Genomic DNA, 19,497 nt, shown 5'->3' with positions numbered 1-19,497 from the left:
ACGGTTCTTCGTTCCTCTCCCGTCGTCGGCAGCAAAGAAGATCAAGGGGAAGATTTCATGGAATCGATATTTTCCTCCCACTCCTCCTTCGAATCGGTGAATCACTGGAGGTGCTTCCCGATTTCTGATTCCAATCTCGAGTCATCTGTCATCAAAATCGATTCTAATCTTATTAATTGATTTTGTGTTTGAACTAAATCAATCTGTTGAACAGAAATCGGGGAAAAGCAATAGCAGCAGATGGCGGTGAAGAGGTGCTCGGTGCCCGATGTGGAGTCTGCAAAAGGAGGTGAAAACAAAGGCAACAGGGGATTGTAGGTCGTCAACGACACCACCAAGAAACTGAATTGGTATGCTCTTGTACTAATCATAACATGTTTTTTTAGTTGTATCTCCAGTTATTGACCACCAAGAAACTGAATTAATAAGACTCTCACTAATTTTTTTTGAAGAAATTGAAGAAGCACACCAAGTGTTCGATAAAATGCATAGTTGAAATCTAGGTTTTTTTTACTGGTTCTGGTCATGTTATTTGGTGTAAAAATAAACCATTTGTTAATTGTTAGTAAGAATTTCAATTGGAATCCAGATACTTGTGTAAATGAATTTCAATGTCTGCCATATTCTATTAGAATGGTTAATTGTTTATATGCATTATGATAGAATTTTGGTTAATTGTTTATATGTATTTTGATAGAATTTCAATGTCTGCGACATTCTATTAGAATGGTTGTATTGTGTACTTCAGAATTTATAGTATGTTTTTTTAGTTACAGCTTAAATGAATCATTCTTGCAGAATGTCTTTTAGAATGATGTTAGTAACAATCATCAATTTGATGCCTATTATTCGCAAAATATTTTTAAAATAATGTTATTTAAGTGCATTTTGTAATGTTTTCTGTCAGAATTTATTTATATAAATGTATTCTGTTAGAATGTCTTTACGAATGTTTGTTAACTAGTATATTTGTTTAACGGGTAATACTAACGAGTAATGTATTTTATTCTTTCAGAATTGCATAGAGAATGAATTCAATATTGATTATACAAGAAAAATATTTGGAATCGAGTTCAACAACAAGTATATATGCGAAGATCAAGTGGATTATACGGACCACTGAAGAAGATCAAGTGTATTTGTTTAATAATTGTATATTCAAGAATGCTATTTTTTAAGAATTTTATTCATCTTTGATGATATTCTTTTAGAGTATGTATAACTATTTTAAATGTATAAGGATATTAGTCTGTAAGAATATAAATGAATTTGTTTTTTATTTCTCAAATCAAATATCTGCATTGGAAATATATTCTGCAAGAATAAAATCGAAAATATATTTACTAGTTTATGGTTGACATTCTGTCATTCTAACAAAATAATATTCTATTAGAATAAAATTCTGAAATAGCATCATTCTAACAAAAAATATTCTGACAGAATAAAATTGGTAAAAAATTGAAATTGAATTAATTAAAAAATTCAGATTTTTTTTAAATTAGGATAATTAATCATCCCTAAAAATCTGAAAATTTCCTTTTATAAATGTAGTTAATTGTCTAAAATACCCTTTTGCTTAAAATTGTGTGATTATATGCTACATGTTACCCCATTGTAATATCATACACTCTTAAATCATGTCCATTGATTAATTTAATCCATTGGTCCAGATCTGTGCATTCTGGCACACAATACTTAGTAAAAACAAAATAACCTAACCATATGTATATATATATATATATGTGTGTGTGTGTGTGTGTGTACGTATATATGATTTATACTTTATTTTAATACGTAAATATGCTATTATAATTTGTAACTCGTTCATACGAACTCCATTTTTGACGTTCTTTATATCCACACGTTGGTATTTACGAGTACAACAACTTTCATTTAGACGCTGTTAGCTAATTCTCATTCTATCTCAGATTTACAAAATTGTATCGAATTTATCACGCTCGAAGAGTAGGGACCAAGTTTCATCCATTTCTTTAAGGGAAAATGTCATTGTAGCCCCCACGAACTTTCACATTTTGGTTTAAAAGGTCCCTATTGTTATTTTTTGGCTTTATAAGGGCATGAATTCTCTTTTTACCGGCTTTTAAGGCCATTTTCTAAAAAGTGAAGGGGTCACCCGGTCACCTCTTTCACAATCAACCAGTTATCTTGTACACATCATTAAAAAAAGTCAACTCATTTGCCAAATCAGATGCCACCTAATGTATACGAACAGGAGAGCACAAAACTGAGGGAGAACAACCATGTGGAATCCATCGCCATTATCATCACTTCCCCTCAAAATAGCATTCATCATTTCTTTCTTTCTTTCTCATTGCTTCTTCTTCGTCTTACTCTCCCCAACCCCAACCCCCGTTATCATTCCATCTCAATTCCGAAATTCAACTCCAAGAAACAACGACCACTGCCACCGTTGGAGACATACTCGCACTCCTTGGCACACCTCAGCAGGCTGCATCCGTCGACCCCCAATTGAGAATCTGAGATAAGTCAAGTATCCAACAACGAACCCATTCGTCCAAATCGATCAAACACAACACCAATTTCGAGCCGAACGTTCGCAGGTAACATAATTTTGACTTTCCCATTGACCCGTAAGAACATCTGTTCAATTTCCGATGGCAGATGAAAGTTGCGCTTCTGATATCTGTACTTCAAATCTGATTACACCGTTCATAGATCAATAATTCCAATTTTGACCTTTTTAGTTTGACTCACAAGAACACCCTTACAAACGCGATTTCATTCCATTGAGTTCCTGTAACGATTTCATTCGCTCGTATGACACAACCTGTGAGTTAAATTAACCATTCAGAACCCAGCACATCATAAACACCAAATCCCACTTCTTCAAATCGATTTTAAGATCAAACAAATCATCAGTCGAGTTCATTACCATAATTATCTGTATTTTCAAAACTTTAAAACATTGAATCTTCATATCATCATTAATTTCATCGAATGACATAAACAAGAAACTAAATTGATGTTGAAACGAGAATGAGTAGATAGACTTTTTTAAACAAAGAATCAATTGATAAAATCAAAATTGATGTCGATAATGCCATTACTCACAAAGATCGATTCCAGAACAGATGAGCAAAAGATTTAACAATCATGGATAAGAATCGTCAATTGTTGTTCGTTGGCTCCGGCTTCTGCCCCCGACCCTTGATGCCCTTTCCACCATTTCGATGGTGAGAGCCAGGTCAAGGACTTCATCCATATGCTTCTGCATCATCCAAAAATCTCTAATTCGATTTCATGTTAAGATACAATGAGATGGCTGAGAACCTAAAATTTTGGTGAATCTCAGAAATTTGGCAACGAAAATGGGTAATGAATTGGGTGACCACTGTACCCTTAGGGCCCAAGCAAGGCAACTCGTTAGTGAGTCGTTGATGTGTCATCTGAGTTGGATGAGTTGACTCTATAACTGAGTTAGGTGATGACTAGGCTTAGAAACCGGTTAAATTGGGACAAAATCCCTAATTAGCCGGTAAAAAGAGAATTCATGCCCTTATAAAGCCAAAAAATAACAATAAGGACCTTTTAAACCAAAATATGAAAGTTCGTGGGGCTACGGTGACATTTTCCCTTTCTTTAACATACGAGCTCTACTCTTGACATTCTTTATATCCACGCGTAGGTAAAAAAAAGATCTAAAACTTTCATTTAGACTTCGTCGGCTAATTCTCGACCGATATTAAATTTAACAGTAGGAGGATATTATACTGTTAAATGTCCGCGTAAAATTCATAACTACTACATACGGACTCTGTTTTCGTCTGTCTTTTTACCATTGAGTTCCTATTAATGAGATCTTCAACTCTTATTTAGTTCGCGTAGGCCAAAAACCGCTCGAACTAAAATTCGAGTTTCGGGTCGTGCACTGCTATGTCAAATCTTAAAAAATTCATAACTTCCTCATACGAAGTCAGATTTAGGCGTTCTTTTTTGTATCTTCTCTGTCTAACGTATACTACAAATTTTGTTTAGATCACTAAGGCTAAAAAGTCTTCTACCGTAAATTCACTATTTACGTCTCCCGGTGCCGCTCCGGTTTTGCCGTAATACTTCAACGGGCCATAACTTCTTCATTATAACTCGAATTTTGGCGTTCTTTATATGTACGGAACCCTTATAACGTATACTAAAACTTGGTTAAGATTAATCCTTATAAATAATATTCCATAAAAAACTCATTTTTGATGCTCATCGTCTCTAAATTGACTAGCCCGGATCTGCGCACGTTACAATTAAGGTATCGTCTTCTTCCCAAATTCTTGATTTTAAGGTTCAAGTTCTCGATTTTAGGGTTCCAATTTTTGAGTTCTATTTGAGTATTGTCTTCTTCCCTTGCCCTTGGTGCTTCTATAATCGATGGTGTTGGTTTGTTGAGATGATGAGAAATTGGTGATGGTGTTATCCTAATGGTTTTAGTTTGAGAGGTGATTGTTTGGTGGTGCTTTAGATATCAATCAACTGGTGGTTGGATGATGCTGGTTAGGTCAGAAAAAATGAGAAAAACGGTGAAGATGTTAATAATGGACTAGGTGGTAGTCTGCAACATGGGAGATGAAGCGAGGTTGAAGTTATGGCTGGAGGAGATGAAGTGGAGATGGTGGTGGGAAGGATAACACCGTAAAGTGGGAGAGGGGAACAAGAGAGGTGTGGGAGGCAACAACTCCAACAAACCATAGTTAATTTAATCTCCGTCTCTGGCGATTCCTCTCCGGAGAGAAGGAAGGGGCTCTGATATTATGTTTATGACAGAAGAGAGAATGAAGAACAAGTGACTGTAAGGAGTTAAGGAGTGAGGGTGAGGTGCGGTGGGAGGGTAGGGTGAGTGGGTTTTTGTTTAGTTTTTAATTAAATAATAATAATAAAACGGATTTAAAAAATGAAAAAACAAATTAAAGGGTTAAAAGAGTCATTCAATTTGTTCAGGGACCAAATCCATGGAAAGTTTGTGATTTTGGACCAGTGGCGCAAGCTGAAAACGTTTTGGACTATATCCACACTTTTTTGCTAACCACATGGACCAAATTTGCAGTTTAGTCTTTTTCTCTCATTCTCTGTTGTGACATCCCCAAATTCACGGTCATTTCAAAAAAAAAAATATTTATGCTTATTTGAAAAATCAGAGTACCGTTTTTATAAAAATGTTGCGAAATTTGTTCCCAGAAAAACATGATAAATGTATTATCAAAGCATTAGCGAAGAAATGTATTTCATTTCTTTTAAAACTTTGGGATGTCATCATCAATACAGAAACATAAGCATAAACAGACCTTACATTCATTTATGCTAGTGATCTACATCTCCTTAATCTCTCAGTGTAAAGTAGCTTCGTATTGACACATGTGATACAAATAAACTTGAGTGGGTCAGGTTGGGAAACATGGTGAGTACATAGGGTTTTCAACCCATAATAATATAATTATGTTTAATCATTAAACAATCAACCCAATTATCCATCCCCATTATCTTCTTTATTTCTTAAGGATCTATCCTAAGAATCATTTATCATTCACTCATTCATTCCTAAGGATTGTCCTAAAGAATAGGCACGAAGTCCATCATTTGCCTAATGACACAACTGTCAATATTATCTACTAAACACAGCTGCTAATATTATCATTTAAGCGAAGCTGCCAAACTTATGACATTCTCTATTAGGCATAGCTGTCGATATTGTCCTTTGGGTGCAGCTACCAAGGTTATGATTTTCTCTATTAGGCGCAGCTGCCGATACTACCCTTTGAGCGCGGCTACTAAGATGTTTAGAGTACATCGTAGATCAAAACATCTACAGGTTGTGGCACAGCTGCCAATGTTGATCTATAGGGTACTAAGTCCATTGCTGCCAATGTTCACCTATAGGGTACTATGTCCATAGCTGCCAATGTTCCTCTATATTAACTTTCATCCCTTATCATTCATTTATCCATGTTTTACCCAACATATTTTGTAGGTATAAAATACATATACAGTTTAAATCATTTAAAACATGTATAAGATCGTTCATCTAGCATAGATATCAAGTAAAAGATAATATGCACACATACCACGTAATTTATATAAAATACTTCATGTCTATGTGTAAAATGAAAGTAACTATGCACTCACTTAAAGTGATGACTCCAAACTAGGACAGCACTCCGCTTCTTAATATAATTTCCTTCGACGAAACCTATTATTATTACCACTAGATTTTAGTCTAATGTTTCTCGTGACTAATTATTAGTCTTAGTATTACTATTTATATAAGCGTTAGACAATACTTTTCAACCACTATGTACAGACAGGAGTCAGACATGAAACACCGGAGGGCATGCCCATTTTAGCATTTAAGCCGTTCTGAAAATCCAACAACCTTATGCGGCCCTTCAAACCAGATTCCCCGTACCGCGAGTAGTTAAAAAGATATTATAACGACACTTATATAAGTCATAATACTAGCCCATATATTTATTATAAGTTCATAATAACGATACTAAATTTAAACATGAGTTATACTTGAAGTAGGGTAAACATAACTTACTTACAAAGGGGTTTTAGCTAGGACTCAGGTTCTGCAGGGGCAAAACTTCGTTACCAAATCTTTCTAAGAAGGATTCTTGCAGCGCTTCAGCGCTCAACTTAATATACTAAAAGTACAGAAAGATGAGCCGAATCACGAGGAACCGAAATGCTCGGGGGATAAGAAAAGAAAAACTCTTGAATCAAGAGAATGGTGCAAGAAATATGAGAGCCTAGAGGCTCTTATTTATAGTAATTTAATTTTCGAAAACTACCCTCTATAGTTACTTAATGACCTTATATTTATATAAACAACTAAACACTCCTTTATAATACTATTTTAAATAGATTTAATGATATTTGTACTAAACTAATGTCGAAAGTACTCAACACTAGTCTTATAACGACCGCATCATCGATAACTTTCTAATGATATATATATATATATATATATATATATATATATATATGATTTATATTTTATTTTAATTCGTAAATATGTTATTATAATTTATAACTCGTTCATATGAACTCTGTTTTTGATATTCTTTATATCCACGCGTAGCTATCGTCGACATCTACAACTTTCGCTTAGACTCCGTCGGCTAATTTTGACTTTATTTTTTGTCAATATTTTTATAAAATTAAATGACTTTGCTAAAAGCATAACTCTCTCATACTAACTTCGTTTTTGACGTTCTTTTTCTCAAAATTCCTTTTTTAAGGAGTACTACGATTTTCGTTTTGGTGACATTAGCTAAAAGTCAACCATTCTTTTTGTAGCTTTTTATGTCATACATTCGTTATGCACGGCTGACTTATAAAAATCATATCTAATTCATACGGATTCGGATTTCGACGAAATATATGTTTTCGGGATCGGGACGACATGTACTTTCTAAATATATAATAATATATATGTTTTGACGCACTTATTTTTACGATTTATGGACGATTCGACTGTTTTTTCCTATTTTATTATATTATAATAATTATGAAACATATAGTATTCAAATAATTATTCTTTATTATGTCAAATAAGTTACAATTGTTGACCCTAACTATTACTTTGGTTAAGATTATTTATCCTTGATAATCTTTTAAAAAATCATTTTTAACGCTTATTATATCTTAGTTGACTAGCCCGAATCTGCAGGTGTTACATATGCATCTCTATCTATTTCTCTCTTCCTATCTCTATGTCTCTATCACTTCCTCCCTCTCCCTTTCTACATCTCTATCATCTTCTCCCTCTCCCTCTTTACATCTCTCTCTCTCTCTCTCTCTCTCTCTATATATATATATATATATACATACATCCTAGCTCCATCTGTCTCTTCCTTTATTCATATCTATCCCTATCTCTCTTCCTATCTTTGCATCTCTATCTCCTTAACTCCAATAAAAATATACAATTATACATCGCAAACATAATCACATATCAACGCATCATTAAATACTCAATTTATTATCTCAATTATACATGCTAAAAATATAATACTTTACTATGCATATCAATTATACTTGTGTATTACTCAAATAGTATTAAAATAGAATAATTTCCAATTATTATATTTAATAACTCCTATTTTTGCATCTCTATCTCCTTACCTCCAATAATAATATAAAATTATACATCGCAAACATAATCACTTATCAACACATCATTAAATACTCAATTTCATATCTCAATTATACATGTTAAAAATATAATACTTTACTATGCATATCAATTATACTCGTCTATTTACTCAAATAGTATTAAAATAGAATAATTTCCAATTATTATATTTAATAACTCATATAGTATCAAACAACTATTATTTCCAATTATCACAATTACTCAACTCATTCCATGTTAAATATTAACAATTCAAATATTATACTCAACTCTAAGTATGCACAACAATTATCATGTATCTAGATAACAATAATCTAGAAAAGGATAAGGTTACTCACTTGTTTTGTTAGTGAAGACTAACTATTATTTTGGCCTCCACCTCAATGTTGCTTTCCAATTCATCACTTGTTCAACTCTATTTGGACAATATATCATGTTCATTAGAACTTGTCTAATCTCATCATTATATTTACCACAGTGATCAATTACTTGATCACTAACCAGACTCGGTAACTATCTATCACCAAACTAGTCGCATTTTTAAATATAATTACTAATGACTTAAACCGCACGTTGTTAACTCAATCGAAACATATTGGTAAATTAGGGTATTTAACTCGTAAGGACCAGTTTAACATTTAACAAATTATCGGGTTCGTAATAGCACCATGTCATGAAATCCTATAACACATACCCGGGACTAACAACTCTTTACTAGTATTATATAAAAGTATTTACATAAAACGGGATAAAATATACCTCCATTGATCATGTAAATCGACTCACGTACTCCCCTATACTAGTACGTTACAACGATAATGATTTCTCATAAACACCTGCCAAACCGCTTTCCCGATCATGTATGTCAAAACTGCCTCCAAGTGTTCCGATGACATGCCGAATTTCACGTCGTGGTATATCTATTGTCACGTCGTGATGATTGAACAAACTTCATTTCGCCATATGTCTGTCACACCCCCGTCCGGTGGAGGAAACGTCGGGTGGCGCGACATTAGGATGTTGGTTCACAGATAAAGAATATACTTTGATTAATACATACCTTTGTAACATAAATATCACTTAATTTATCGGTTGTTGTATTACATAAGGTCATGAATTTATTACATAGTGATTTATTATGGTAATTATATTTCTCGGTTGACTGCTACTTGGCTCTCAAGAAACTTAAAAACACAAAGAAGATGGAATAACTCTCCAATATATTGATAAAATAGCTTAAAACTCAATTACAATGTGTGTAAACGTGATACATATAACCCTAACTTGGTACATGTATTTATAGGCTAAGACTAGTCTATGTATGAAAATATGAAACCAAATTGCTCCATATTCAAAGGACTCCTTTTTGACTTGAAAGACCTCCTTGCCTTAGGTATCAAGGAATTCCAACATTCACCCCTAAATTCCTAAGTCTTGATAGAAAGGTTTTGGACCCATATCAAATTCCTCATTTTTTGAACTTTGTTCTTCCCAATTATTTCATGAGAATGTCAACCTTTTGCTCTTCACCAGAAACGTGTTTGACATCTACCTATCCATTGTTAAATCTTTCTCGAATGAGATGATATCTTGTGTGAATGTGCTTACTTCTTCTAGTGAAATACATGATTCTTGGTTAATTTTATTGTTGCCATATTATCTACTCGAATGAGTACTCTTTCTGGCTTCCTATTCAAAATCTCACTTAGCAATTCTTGAAGCCAAATTGCTTGACATGCAGTTGAGGTAGCTGCCATGAAAACTGCCTCACAAGATGATAATGCCATAGTATCTTGCTTGTGTGAACATCGGGATATTGGAGCCGAACCATAATATAACACATGACCTGTTATGATTCTTCTATCATTCGAGTCGATGTGGTGACTATTATCACTATAGCCAACAAGGTGTTTTTTCCCATTACTTTCATATTTAATCCCATACTTTGTAGTACCTCGTAGATATCTTAGGAGATGCTTGATTAAAACTCCATATGGTTCCCTTGGACTTTGCATATACCGACTTAAGACTCCCACCGTGTATGCCATGTCGAGTATGGTTTGAAGCAGATATCGAAGACAACCAATAACCTTTCTATATCTTGTTGGATTGATTTATGCTTCGTCTTCAACCTTGGTCACCTTTTCTCATGGTTCCATTGGTACATGTGTTGGATTGCAATCTTGTAATCTCACCTTCTTTAAGATTCGTATTGCATAGGCTTCTTGTTTGAATGTGTTTCGTAGTACTCCTCGAGATATAAACTTTAGGAAAAAGTTTGTCGAAAACGGGATCCATATGAGTAAGTTATGATTCTTATAAAATCATTAATTCTTAACCCCGTTGGGCTCGAAAATGAAAGTCAAAACAGGCCAAAACAACCAAAAGGAAAGGTACAGTACCCGTTAAGATCGTCACACAGGTATATAGAGGATCTAAATTAGAGCACATACGAGGAAGTAATGATTTTTGAAAAATCTTTACTTGCGCATCAAGTGTGTGCCACCACACGCCGCACACCTAACACCAGATTCGAACAGATTGCGAGTGACGTGGCTGAGTATGGTGGAGACACGTGGCAACTTCTTGTAGAGCCACAGTGTTAAAATGCTCCCCGCGCATAAGAACAGCTCGACGTGCACCCCCAAAACTCAACTATAAATAAAGGGTTGTGTCATTCAGTCCAACACACCTTCAAAACATTCCGCTCTCTCTCCCTCTCTCTCTCTCTAGTTAGTGTGTTACCTCATGGAGTGGTCCATGGAGTTCCAAGCTTGTGTCTACCCTACATCAGTGGTTTCAAACCCTAGAGTGAGTTCACGACCCCTATTTTACTATTTTAAAATGTTTTCAGGAGGGGGGATACATGCTTAACAAATGATTTTATAAAAATATTTATTTTATTAATATTAAGTTATTTTATAATAAGCTAGATGTCTTAGGATAGTATAACACTATAACTTTAGATACTATGCCTACATTTAAGTTGTGATCTGTGTCTAAAGGATATGGTGCCTGATAATCAGGGAGTAAAATTACATATGATATGGGCATATTTAGTTATAACATTCATGCATTATCTTAATACTTTATGTTAATTGTATCTAAAATAATGGAAAAAGGTGCTTAATTAGTTTAAAATTTCATTTTCAGCAACAAAGACATGCTCGGAAGGAAAAGGAAGAGGAATTGGCGATTGGAAGCTTGGATATTGGATTTTGAAGAAAGAAGGATGTTGTTGGACAGCTTAACCCCTCGTCATTATTTTGCTCATATCTCATGACTCGTAACTCCAATTGACGAGATTCAAAATGTTCAAAAAACTAGACACAATTTCAGACGACTTTCGTGTTTTGAGAAAATGTTGACTCCAAACGAACTCGACGAGTTTGGTCATAAAATCGACAAGTTTCTTAGAAGATTCCCGACAAAATAGTGCCTTGCCGTACACGCGTTTAAGTAAAAAACTCGACGAGTTTTGTCATGAAACTCGACGAGTTGAGATTTTTTTCAGAATCTATATATAGATCATTTTCACTCGAAACCCTAACTTTTGCTGGAGGCTTTTGGCGACTTTTGGAGGCCATTGAGGTTCTTAGAAGCTGTGGTTTTCGAAATTCAACTAGAGGCTTGGAATTGAAGAGATCTAAAGGCAAAATCATTAGTAATTTACTAATTCTCTTGTTTACATTATGTCTACATTGATGAATTTCGTTTTTATTGATTTGTTTGTTGAAGTTATAGGCTAAAAATCCATACTTCTGTTTACACTAGATGATCTTATGAATATGGTTTGATTTGTGGCTTTGGATTATATTGATTTGGTTATTTTTCTTGTTAAGTTTGTTAAAAGATCCTTATGTGTTAATGATAATTATTTTCTGTTAATTACTAAGTTAATTGAGTTGCATCAACATCTTCTTGATTGCTTGAATCTTATAGTTTTGTGAAAACAAGATTATATGCCTAGTATTAGTGAACATGAACCTAGGGTTAACTAGAAAATAATTAAGTTAACGTGTGACATGTGTGATGACCAACCACATATGAGTTAATTGAATCAACCAATTTAGTTAACTAATATTAAGAGTCTTACTTGATTCGAATTGAACAATACGAAACTTGTTAGTTTAATCATTTGATTAATGTTTGAATTAACTTGTTTGCTAAAGGATTAGTAACAGTGAACATGAACCTAATCATATTAGAAATCAGTAACCATTGATACATTAATCCATTGCAGTTGCCACGGAATCAACGATCGGAATAAGTGAATTGGATCTAAACGGAAGGCTCTTTTATCTTATTGGATCTGGTTATATTTTGCTTATCTTTTAGTTGTTAATTGTCTTTTGTTTAAGTGTTTAGTAATTGCTTAAGTTTCTAGTGTTGCAAAACTAGATAAAACCCTTTCAAATATTGTTTTATTTAGATAATATTAGTATTAATTTTAATTGTTTATCGTTCCTTGTGTTCGATACCCTATTTACCTGAACTAAACTGCTAATCGATAGGTACACTGCCTTTCGTGTATTTCTCTTTTTGTTCAAGTTAGTAGCATTAAAACTAGTACAGTCAACACGTATCAACGTAGTTGTTATAATGGCCAAATCCCAAAGAAACCTTAAGTGCATAGGAGTTATGTTAGACAAGATTTAGGATATGAATTGTACTTAGTTGTTACGCTGCCCAAATATCCTGTTAAAATAATCATAATTAGAGTATATATATGACGATTTATATATATTAGATAATTATGAGATCATAAATGTAATTATCATATACATATACATAAGATAAAAACTATATATATATATATATATATATATATATATATATACAAAAATCATTTGAGGATACATACCTGGGAGAGGTATATACAAAGATAGTGTGATGTGTGTGTGTGTGTATATATATATATATATATATATATATATATATATATGTTGTGTGTGTGTGTCTGTATGTATATATGTATGTATAGGGGTAATTATGATAAGGATAAAAGATTAAAAGAAATAATATAAAAGCCTAGGGTTAGTACGTTAGTGAGTTGGTTATTCATCCAAAAGCCTTGATTAAATTCGACATATCCCTAATAAATATAATCATTAATCTTGCGAGAGCTAGGATGTTATGTATAGATCTATATGGGGCCATGACAACCTCGCCTACGATTGATAGCTACAATCATGTCAGGATACCTTCCATATAAGTTACTATTCGATGCTCGATGATGCGTCATGATTAGGGGTACATTTATGGTTGTAGTGTCAATTATTGGGGCTCACGTTAACACATTAAAATTATCTTAGAGCTTAGATTACCATTAGGGACGACTGGTATGGTAATTGAAAAAAATTAGGATCGTTAGAAATTCTTAAAAGATAGTAAATTAGGGTTAACAAAAGATAATCCTAACTAAATTACATTAGGATCATTGGATATCCTTAAAAGATAGTTATTTAAGATTAAGAAAAGACACCCTAAAAGATAGAAGGCTAGGTAAATAAATAATAAACGTTTTCACAAAAGAAAAGTATTCTTAAAGATATTCAAAAATAAAAACTCGTGCACTCACCAACATTATATTGACTTTCAAAATATATGTATTTTCACGAAGATGAGTGTGGAAGAGTGTCCCTCAAGTATGAAGGAAGTTTGCAAGGAAGTCGTTGAAGTTTAATATATTTATTTTAGGAGTTTGTGTATGTCCCTAAAGCAATATAATCCTTCAAAAATCAATTATAAATAAATGTTTAAAATATAACTTGGTTTTTTATTGTACCTGTTGCCGAGATCTATTTATTCCTACGTCGCACTACCCGGTGTTTCCGCCAACGGCTGGGCAGGATGTGACAGATTGGTATCAGAGCCTTAGGTTATGGCGAACTAGTAATTCCTTAGGAAATACGACTATAGCCTAGGGCGTACACACTCTAAGTTAGTATGTCACACCTCCAAACCAGAACGGCGGAAGAGTCTGGGGGTGGATGACTTCATGTACAATATCATAACATAATGAATAATAGTGATTAGAGCCATACAACCATCATATTGATACTTAAGAAGTTTACATTGTATCCAAAACATTTCTTACATGATACCAAATACATATGACAAAAGTAAATGACGTGACGCTGCGACGCCCCTTCCTCAAAACCTTTTTGCTTACTTGTCTACTGATTTCCTGAGAATACAAGTGGTTTTGAAAAGTGTCAACAATTAAGTTCGTGAGTTCATAAGAGTTTTGTATGAGAAAAATCGGTAACTTTTCCTTGTAAAATGATAGAGTGCGCTTTCAGAAAATCCAATATTTTCTTTTAAAAATGAGTTGTAAGTCTTAAACCTAAAGACCAAAAATGTAAGTAGTGTTGTACTGAAAAATAGTATTATGTAGTTTTATCATTATATAAAACTAATTGAATGTATGTTAGCCCCGTAAACCAAATGTATTGTTAATACCCCGTATGAGTTATTATAATCGTGCTAACGACTAGTTGGCCTGCTACAACATTTTTCAGGCGTCGGAATGTTAGACATTTATCACCCTAGAACTGCTGCTCTAACTGTAGCTGACAGCTTAGGTGCGGGGTTGTCAGTCCCGTATAGATCTATACACAAGTGTCACGCTCTCTTACCGAGACTCTGGTTATAATTCAAGAACTTTACTATGTACTCAAGTAGGTACGGTGAAGGCTATGTCTCAAAAAATTGTATTAACAGGTTTACGTCTAGTATAATGAAAACCCTTTTTGTAAGTGAAAATATTACCCTTCCATAGTGGTTACATAGTGTAAAAATATTTATACCTTTAAATAATTATATATTTCGTCCAAAATGAAAAATTAGTATTTGTGACCCACAAACTATACCAATTATAGTTTATAATAAATCTTTTGTTAAGTCCATATATATATATATATATATATATATATATATATATATATATATATATATATATATATATATATATATATAAACGTATAAGTTAACATGTCTAGATGTTTTAAAAGATTAATTCATATAAATTCACATCTAACACAAGTATAAGAGCATTTAGTACGATAAGGTCAATTTCTAGTTTTTGCCCATTTTTAACGACATTTACCGGTAACTAGTAAAATATAACTTTGTAAATCTTATTCTTTTACCTTTTTGGGATATTTAACTCAAGTTAACTTGGTAAGTTTAAAATCATATATTTTTAGTCAAAACCCAAAAAATGATGCCATAAACTTGTTATGACCACATTTGTTTAAAAATCCATTTTTACATAAAATGATAGATTTTTTGGTTTTCTTTTTGCAAAGTTAACTCCTTGATATTTTTGTTGAGTTTCAAAATATATGTCCAAAATGACAAAATAACTAGATCATAATCATTGTTGCATGAAAAGTCATATTTTGTTCATAAAAGTCTTAACCTTTGTAGCTTTATAGTTATAACTTTTTCTAATGAACATATAATATAGTTTATGTTTGTATTTCCTAGATTTGCATCTCTAACTATCATACCACAAATAAATGTTCTACAAACAATTAATAACCACATTTCATGAAGATTAATGCTTTATACAACATAGAAATGGAACATGCAAACATTTGTGTTATAAATCAAAATTTTCTCGTATCCCCCCCCCCCCCTAAAACATGAAAAGTTCGAAAATATGGGGTATGAGCTCACCTTGAGTGGATTTCTTAGTGGATAAAGAGATGAAGATGAAGATCTTCAAGCTTAGAACACTTGAAGATGGTTGAAGAACACTTGAAGATGGTATTATCCTATGGATTTTAACACATGTTAATGTGTGTAAGAGTTACAAAAGTAGCATGCATGTGTGTAAAATCACTAGATTATAAGGAAAAACACTTACCAAAATGTCAAGAACCACTTGGAATAATTAGCCTAAGAAGAAGGAGCTTTGTTCTTAAGAGAATATGGAGAAAGTTGAAGAAAAAATGAAGATGGTGAGGGTGTGGGGAAGCTCTTGGCCGAACTTAAGGGGGGGGGGGGATGGGTCGGGGTGTGGTGGGGTGAATTGATGGTTGCTTGGTTGCTTGTTGGATAAAATATTTTGTGGAAAATTGGGACAAGATTTGACCTTTGATGGGGCATTTCATGCATCCAAAGTCAACCTTTTTATTTTTTTTTTTTTATAAAAACTAGGAGTTTTTATAGAAAAAAAAGTTGGGTGTTTTATAAAAAAAATTATAAAACTATTGTCTAGTTACCTAATTTGAATTATAAAAATTCAAATCATCATAAAGGAAGTATTATCAATAAAGATAATAGCACAATGTGTTGCAAATATTATTTATAGCAAAATAATATATGTTGGAATTATTGAAATTAATGTTGCTAATCCAAAAGTAGAATTTTTATTCAATAATTGGCGAAGGAAGAGGTAATTCGTATTAATACTTGTAGATTGTACATTAGGAAACATCAAGATTTACCTAAAATTCTAATACGGGTTGAGTTGCCTTTTGTTGACTTGTTAACTTTTGTTGACTTTTGATGGATCCAAAATTGATAGTTGTCACATCATCCCCCCGTTAGTATGAATTTCGTCTCGAAATTCGTACTGGAATGGGTAATCTTGAGCTAGGGAAGAGATGTGGATACTTCTGTTTCATTTGGTCCTCACACTCCCAAGTAAATTTCGGCCATCACTTGGCGTTCCAGCGGACCTTCACTATAGGTATGCGACTTTGTTTCGTCCTATTGACCTCCCTGTCCATGATTTCCACAGGTTCCTCTACGAAGTGTAGATTCTCGTTTACCTTTATTTCATCAAGTGGGATTACAAGTGTCTGATCAGACAAACACTTCTTCAGGTTGTACACATGGAAGGTGGGGTGTACGTTACTAAGTTTTTGTGGTAGTCGAAGTTTGTAAGCTACCGGGCCAATCCTAGAAAGGATTTCGAATGGTCCGATATACCTTGGATTTGGTTTCCCATGTTTTCCAAAACATATTATTCCCTTCCAGGGTGAGACCTTCAATAGAACGCGGTCACCAACCCGGAATTCCAAGCGTTTGCGTCGCTTATCTACATAACTCTTTTGTCGATCCCGGGATGCCTTTAATCATTCACGGATCTGAAAAATCTTCTCTGTAGTCTCCCGTATGATCCCAGGGCAAGTGAGTGTGCTATTATGTACTTGTCCTCTTGCTAGCTGCGTGTCACCCACTTCAGCCTAACAAAGAGGCGATCTGCACTAGTGTCCATAGAGGGCTTAGAATGGAGCAACCTTAATGCTAGTGTGATAATTGTTATTGTATGAGAACTCGATGAGCAGTAAATAGGTATCCCAGGCTTTACTGAAGTCTATCACACAAGTTCGCAACATGTCTTCTAGCGTTTGAATAGTTCTCTTGCTTTGCCCGTCGGTATGTGGGTGGTAGGCTATACTCATGTCAAGCCTGGTTCCCAAGGACTTTTGTAGTGCTTTCCAAAACCATGAGGTAAATCTGCTATCTTTGTCATAGATAATGGATATTGGCACACCATGCAATCCCACAACCTCCTTGATGTACATCCTTGTTAGTTTCTCCATCTTGTCTGTTTCTTTTATTAGCAGGAAGTGCGCGGATTTGGTTAATCTATCGATGATCACCCATATGGTGTCAAGTCCACTTATTGTCTTGGGTAACTTGGCTACGAAGCCCATGGTTATCCACTCTCACTTCCACTCGAGTCTATCTGGCTGTTGATGCAATCCCAAGGGCTTTTGGTATTCTACTTTGACCTTGGTGCAAGTCAAGCACTTGCCTACAAAAGTAGCGATTGCCGCCTTCATGTTTGGCCACCAATAGAGTTTCTTGAGGTCATCCTAGTTCTTAACAACATCTTTGTACCCGCTGAATCTTGGTGCCTAGATTCGTCCCATGAGGTAACAAGCTCCGCCATCCTTGACCTCAAGGTTTTTATCCATTCCCCGCAAGGCTTCACTTGCGACATTCTTAGGTTTCAAGGCTTCAAGCTACGCCTTCTTGATCTGCGTGGATAAGTGTGAACGGATGGTCATGGTCAATGATTTTTCTCGACGGCCCGAGTACTCCTTTCGGCTTAGAGCATCTGCTACTACGTTGGCATTTCCCGGATGATAGCGGATTTCGCAATCCGTAATCATTTAGCAGTTCCACCCATCGTCGATGTCTCATATTGAGTTCTTTTTTATTGAGAATGTGCTGGAGACTCTTATGGTCAGTGAATATTGTGCGCTTTGTGCCATAAGGGTAGTGTCTCTTGATTTTAAAGGCAAACACCATCGTCCCTAAATCAAAGTTGTGTGTGGTGTAGTTGACCTTATGAGTCTTAAGTTGTCTCGGAGATATCTTCATTCGGAACTCTGAGCTGACGGTATCTCGACCTTATATCAACTTTCTAAGAAGTAGCCCGTCCCTTGAAGTTAGTTGAACAGATCGTCGATTCGGGGTATGGCTTTCGGTCTGTGATGGTGAGTTTGTTCGAATCTTGATAACCAATGCACATACAGAATGATCTGCCTTTCTTCTTTATGAGCAAGACTGACGCTCCCCAAGGTGAGAAGCTCGGCCTGATAAATCCCTTATTCATTAGTTCGTTCAGTTGACTGGACAATTCCTGCATTTTCGTCGATGTTAATCGATATAAGGATTTGGTTATGGGAGACTCTAGGAATCAAATCAATTCTGAACTCGACTTGGCGAACGTGTGGTATTCTCAAAAGGTCTTCTGGGAATACATCGGGGAGGTTATAGACTTCTGGAATATCCTTGTTGTCTTTCACTTCCTGTTTCTCGTCCATAACGTGGGTTAGAAAGGCATGGTACCTCTTATGTAGGTACTTCTGAGCCTTGATGCAAGAGACGATTTGGAGGTTTGTGTCGGGTTTGGCATCATAGATGACAAGGGTTTCATTATTTGGTAAGTTAAGTTGGACGGCCTTTTCATAATACATGATATTGGTATGGTGAGGATTTAACCAACTCATGCAAATGATCACGTCGATGTTTCTTATCGTCACTGGTATTAGGTCTATTTGGAAGGAATGATTGTTTAGAGTTAGGGTGCATTCTAGGTATGTATCGTTGGTGGTTTCAGTTCTTCCCCTAGCCATCTCTATCGGGAATATTTTAGCGAATGTTTGAGGTTTTTTTAGTATGTATGTATACGTTGTGACTCACGAGCCTCCTCTTCACACCCTATCGTAAAGTATGAGTTATTTGAGGAGAAACGTCCTGGTAACGATGGTGGGGTCCTTCATTGCCTCCTCATGCCCTATCGCCAACACTCTTCCCACTCTTCCGACAGTTTTGTTCTTTTCCTTTAGGCATTCCCTCTT

At 34.6% G+C, this 19,497-nt stretch overlaps 1 protein-coding gene across 1 annotated transcript; it reads right to left on the bottom strand.

Moving 5' to 3' along the window:
• Positions 1–18,741: 18,741 nt before the first annotated feature.
• On the bottom strand, positions 18,742–19,272 carry LOC111883628 (uncharacterized). Its single transcript, XM_023879951.1, has one exon. The coding sequence runs from the start codon at positions 19,270–19,272 to the stop codon at positions 18,742–18,744; it is 531 nt and encodes a 176-aa protein (XP_023735719.1).
• Between the last annotated feature and the right edge of the window lie 225 nt (positions 19,273–19,497).

The sequence above is a fragment of the Lactuca sativa genome, chromosome 4 (assembly GCF_002870075.4).
Source record: "Lactuca sativa cultivar Salinas chromosome 4, Lsat_Salinas_v11, whole genome shotgun sequence".
Taxonomy (NCBI): Eukaryota; Viridiplantae; Streptophyta; class Magnoliopsida; order Asterales; family Asteraceae; genus Lactuca; species Lactuca sativa.
Note: the sequence above shows the minus strand (reverse complement) of the source record. Positions and strands in the feature narration are given on the sequence as shown.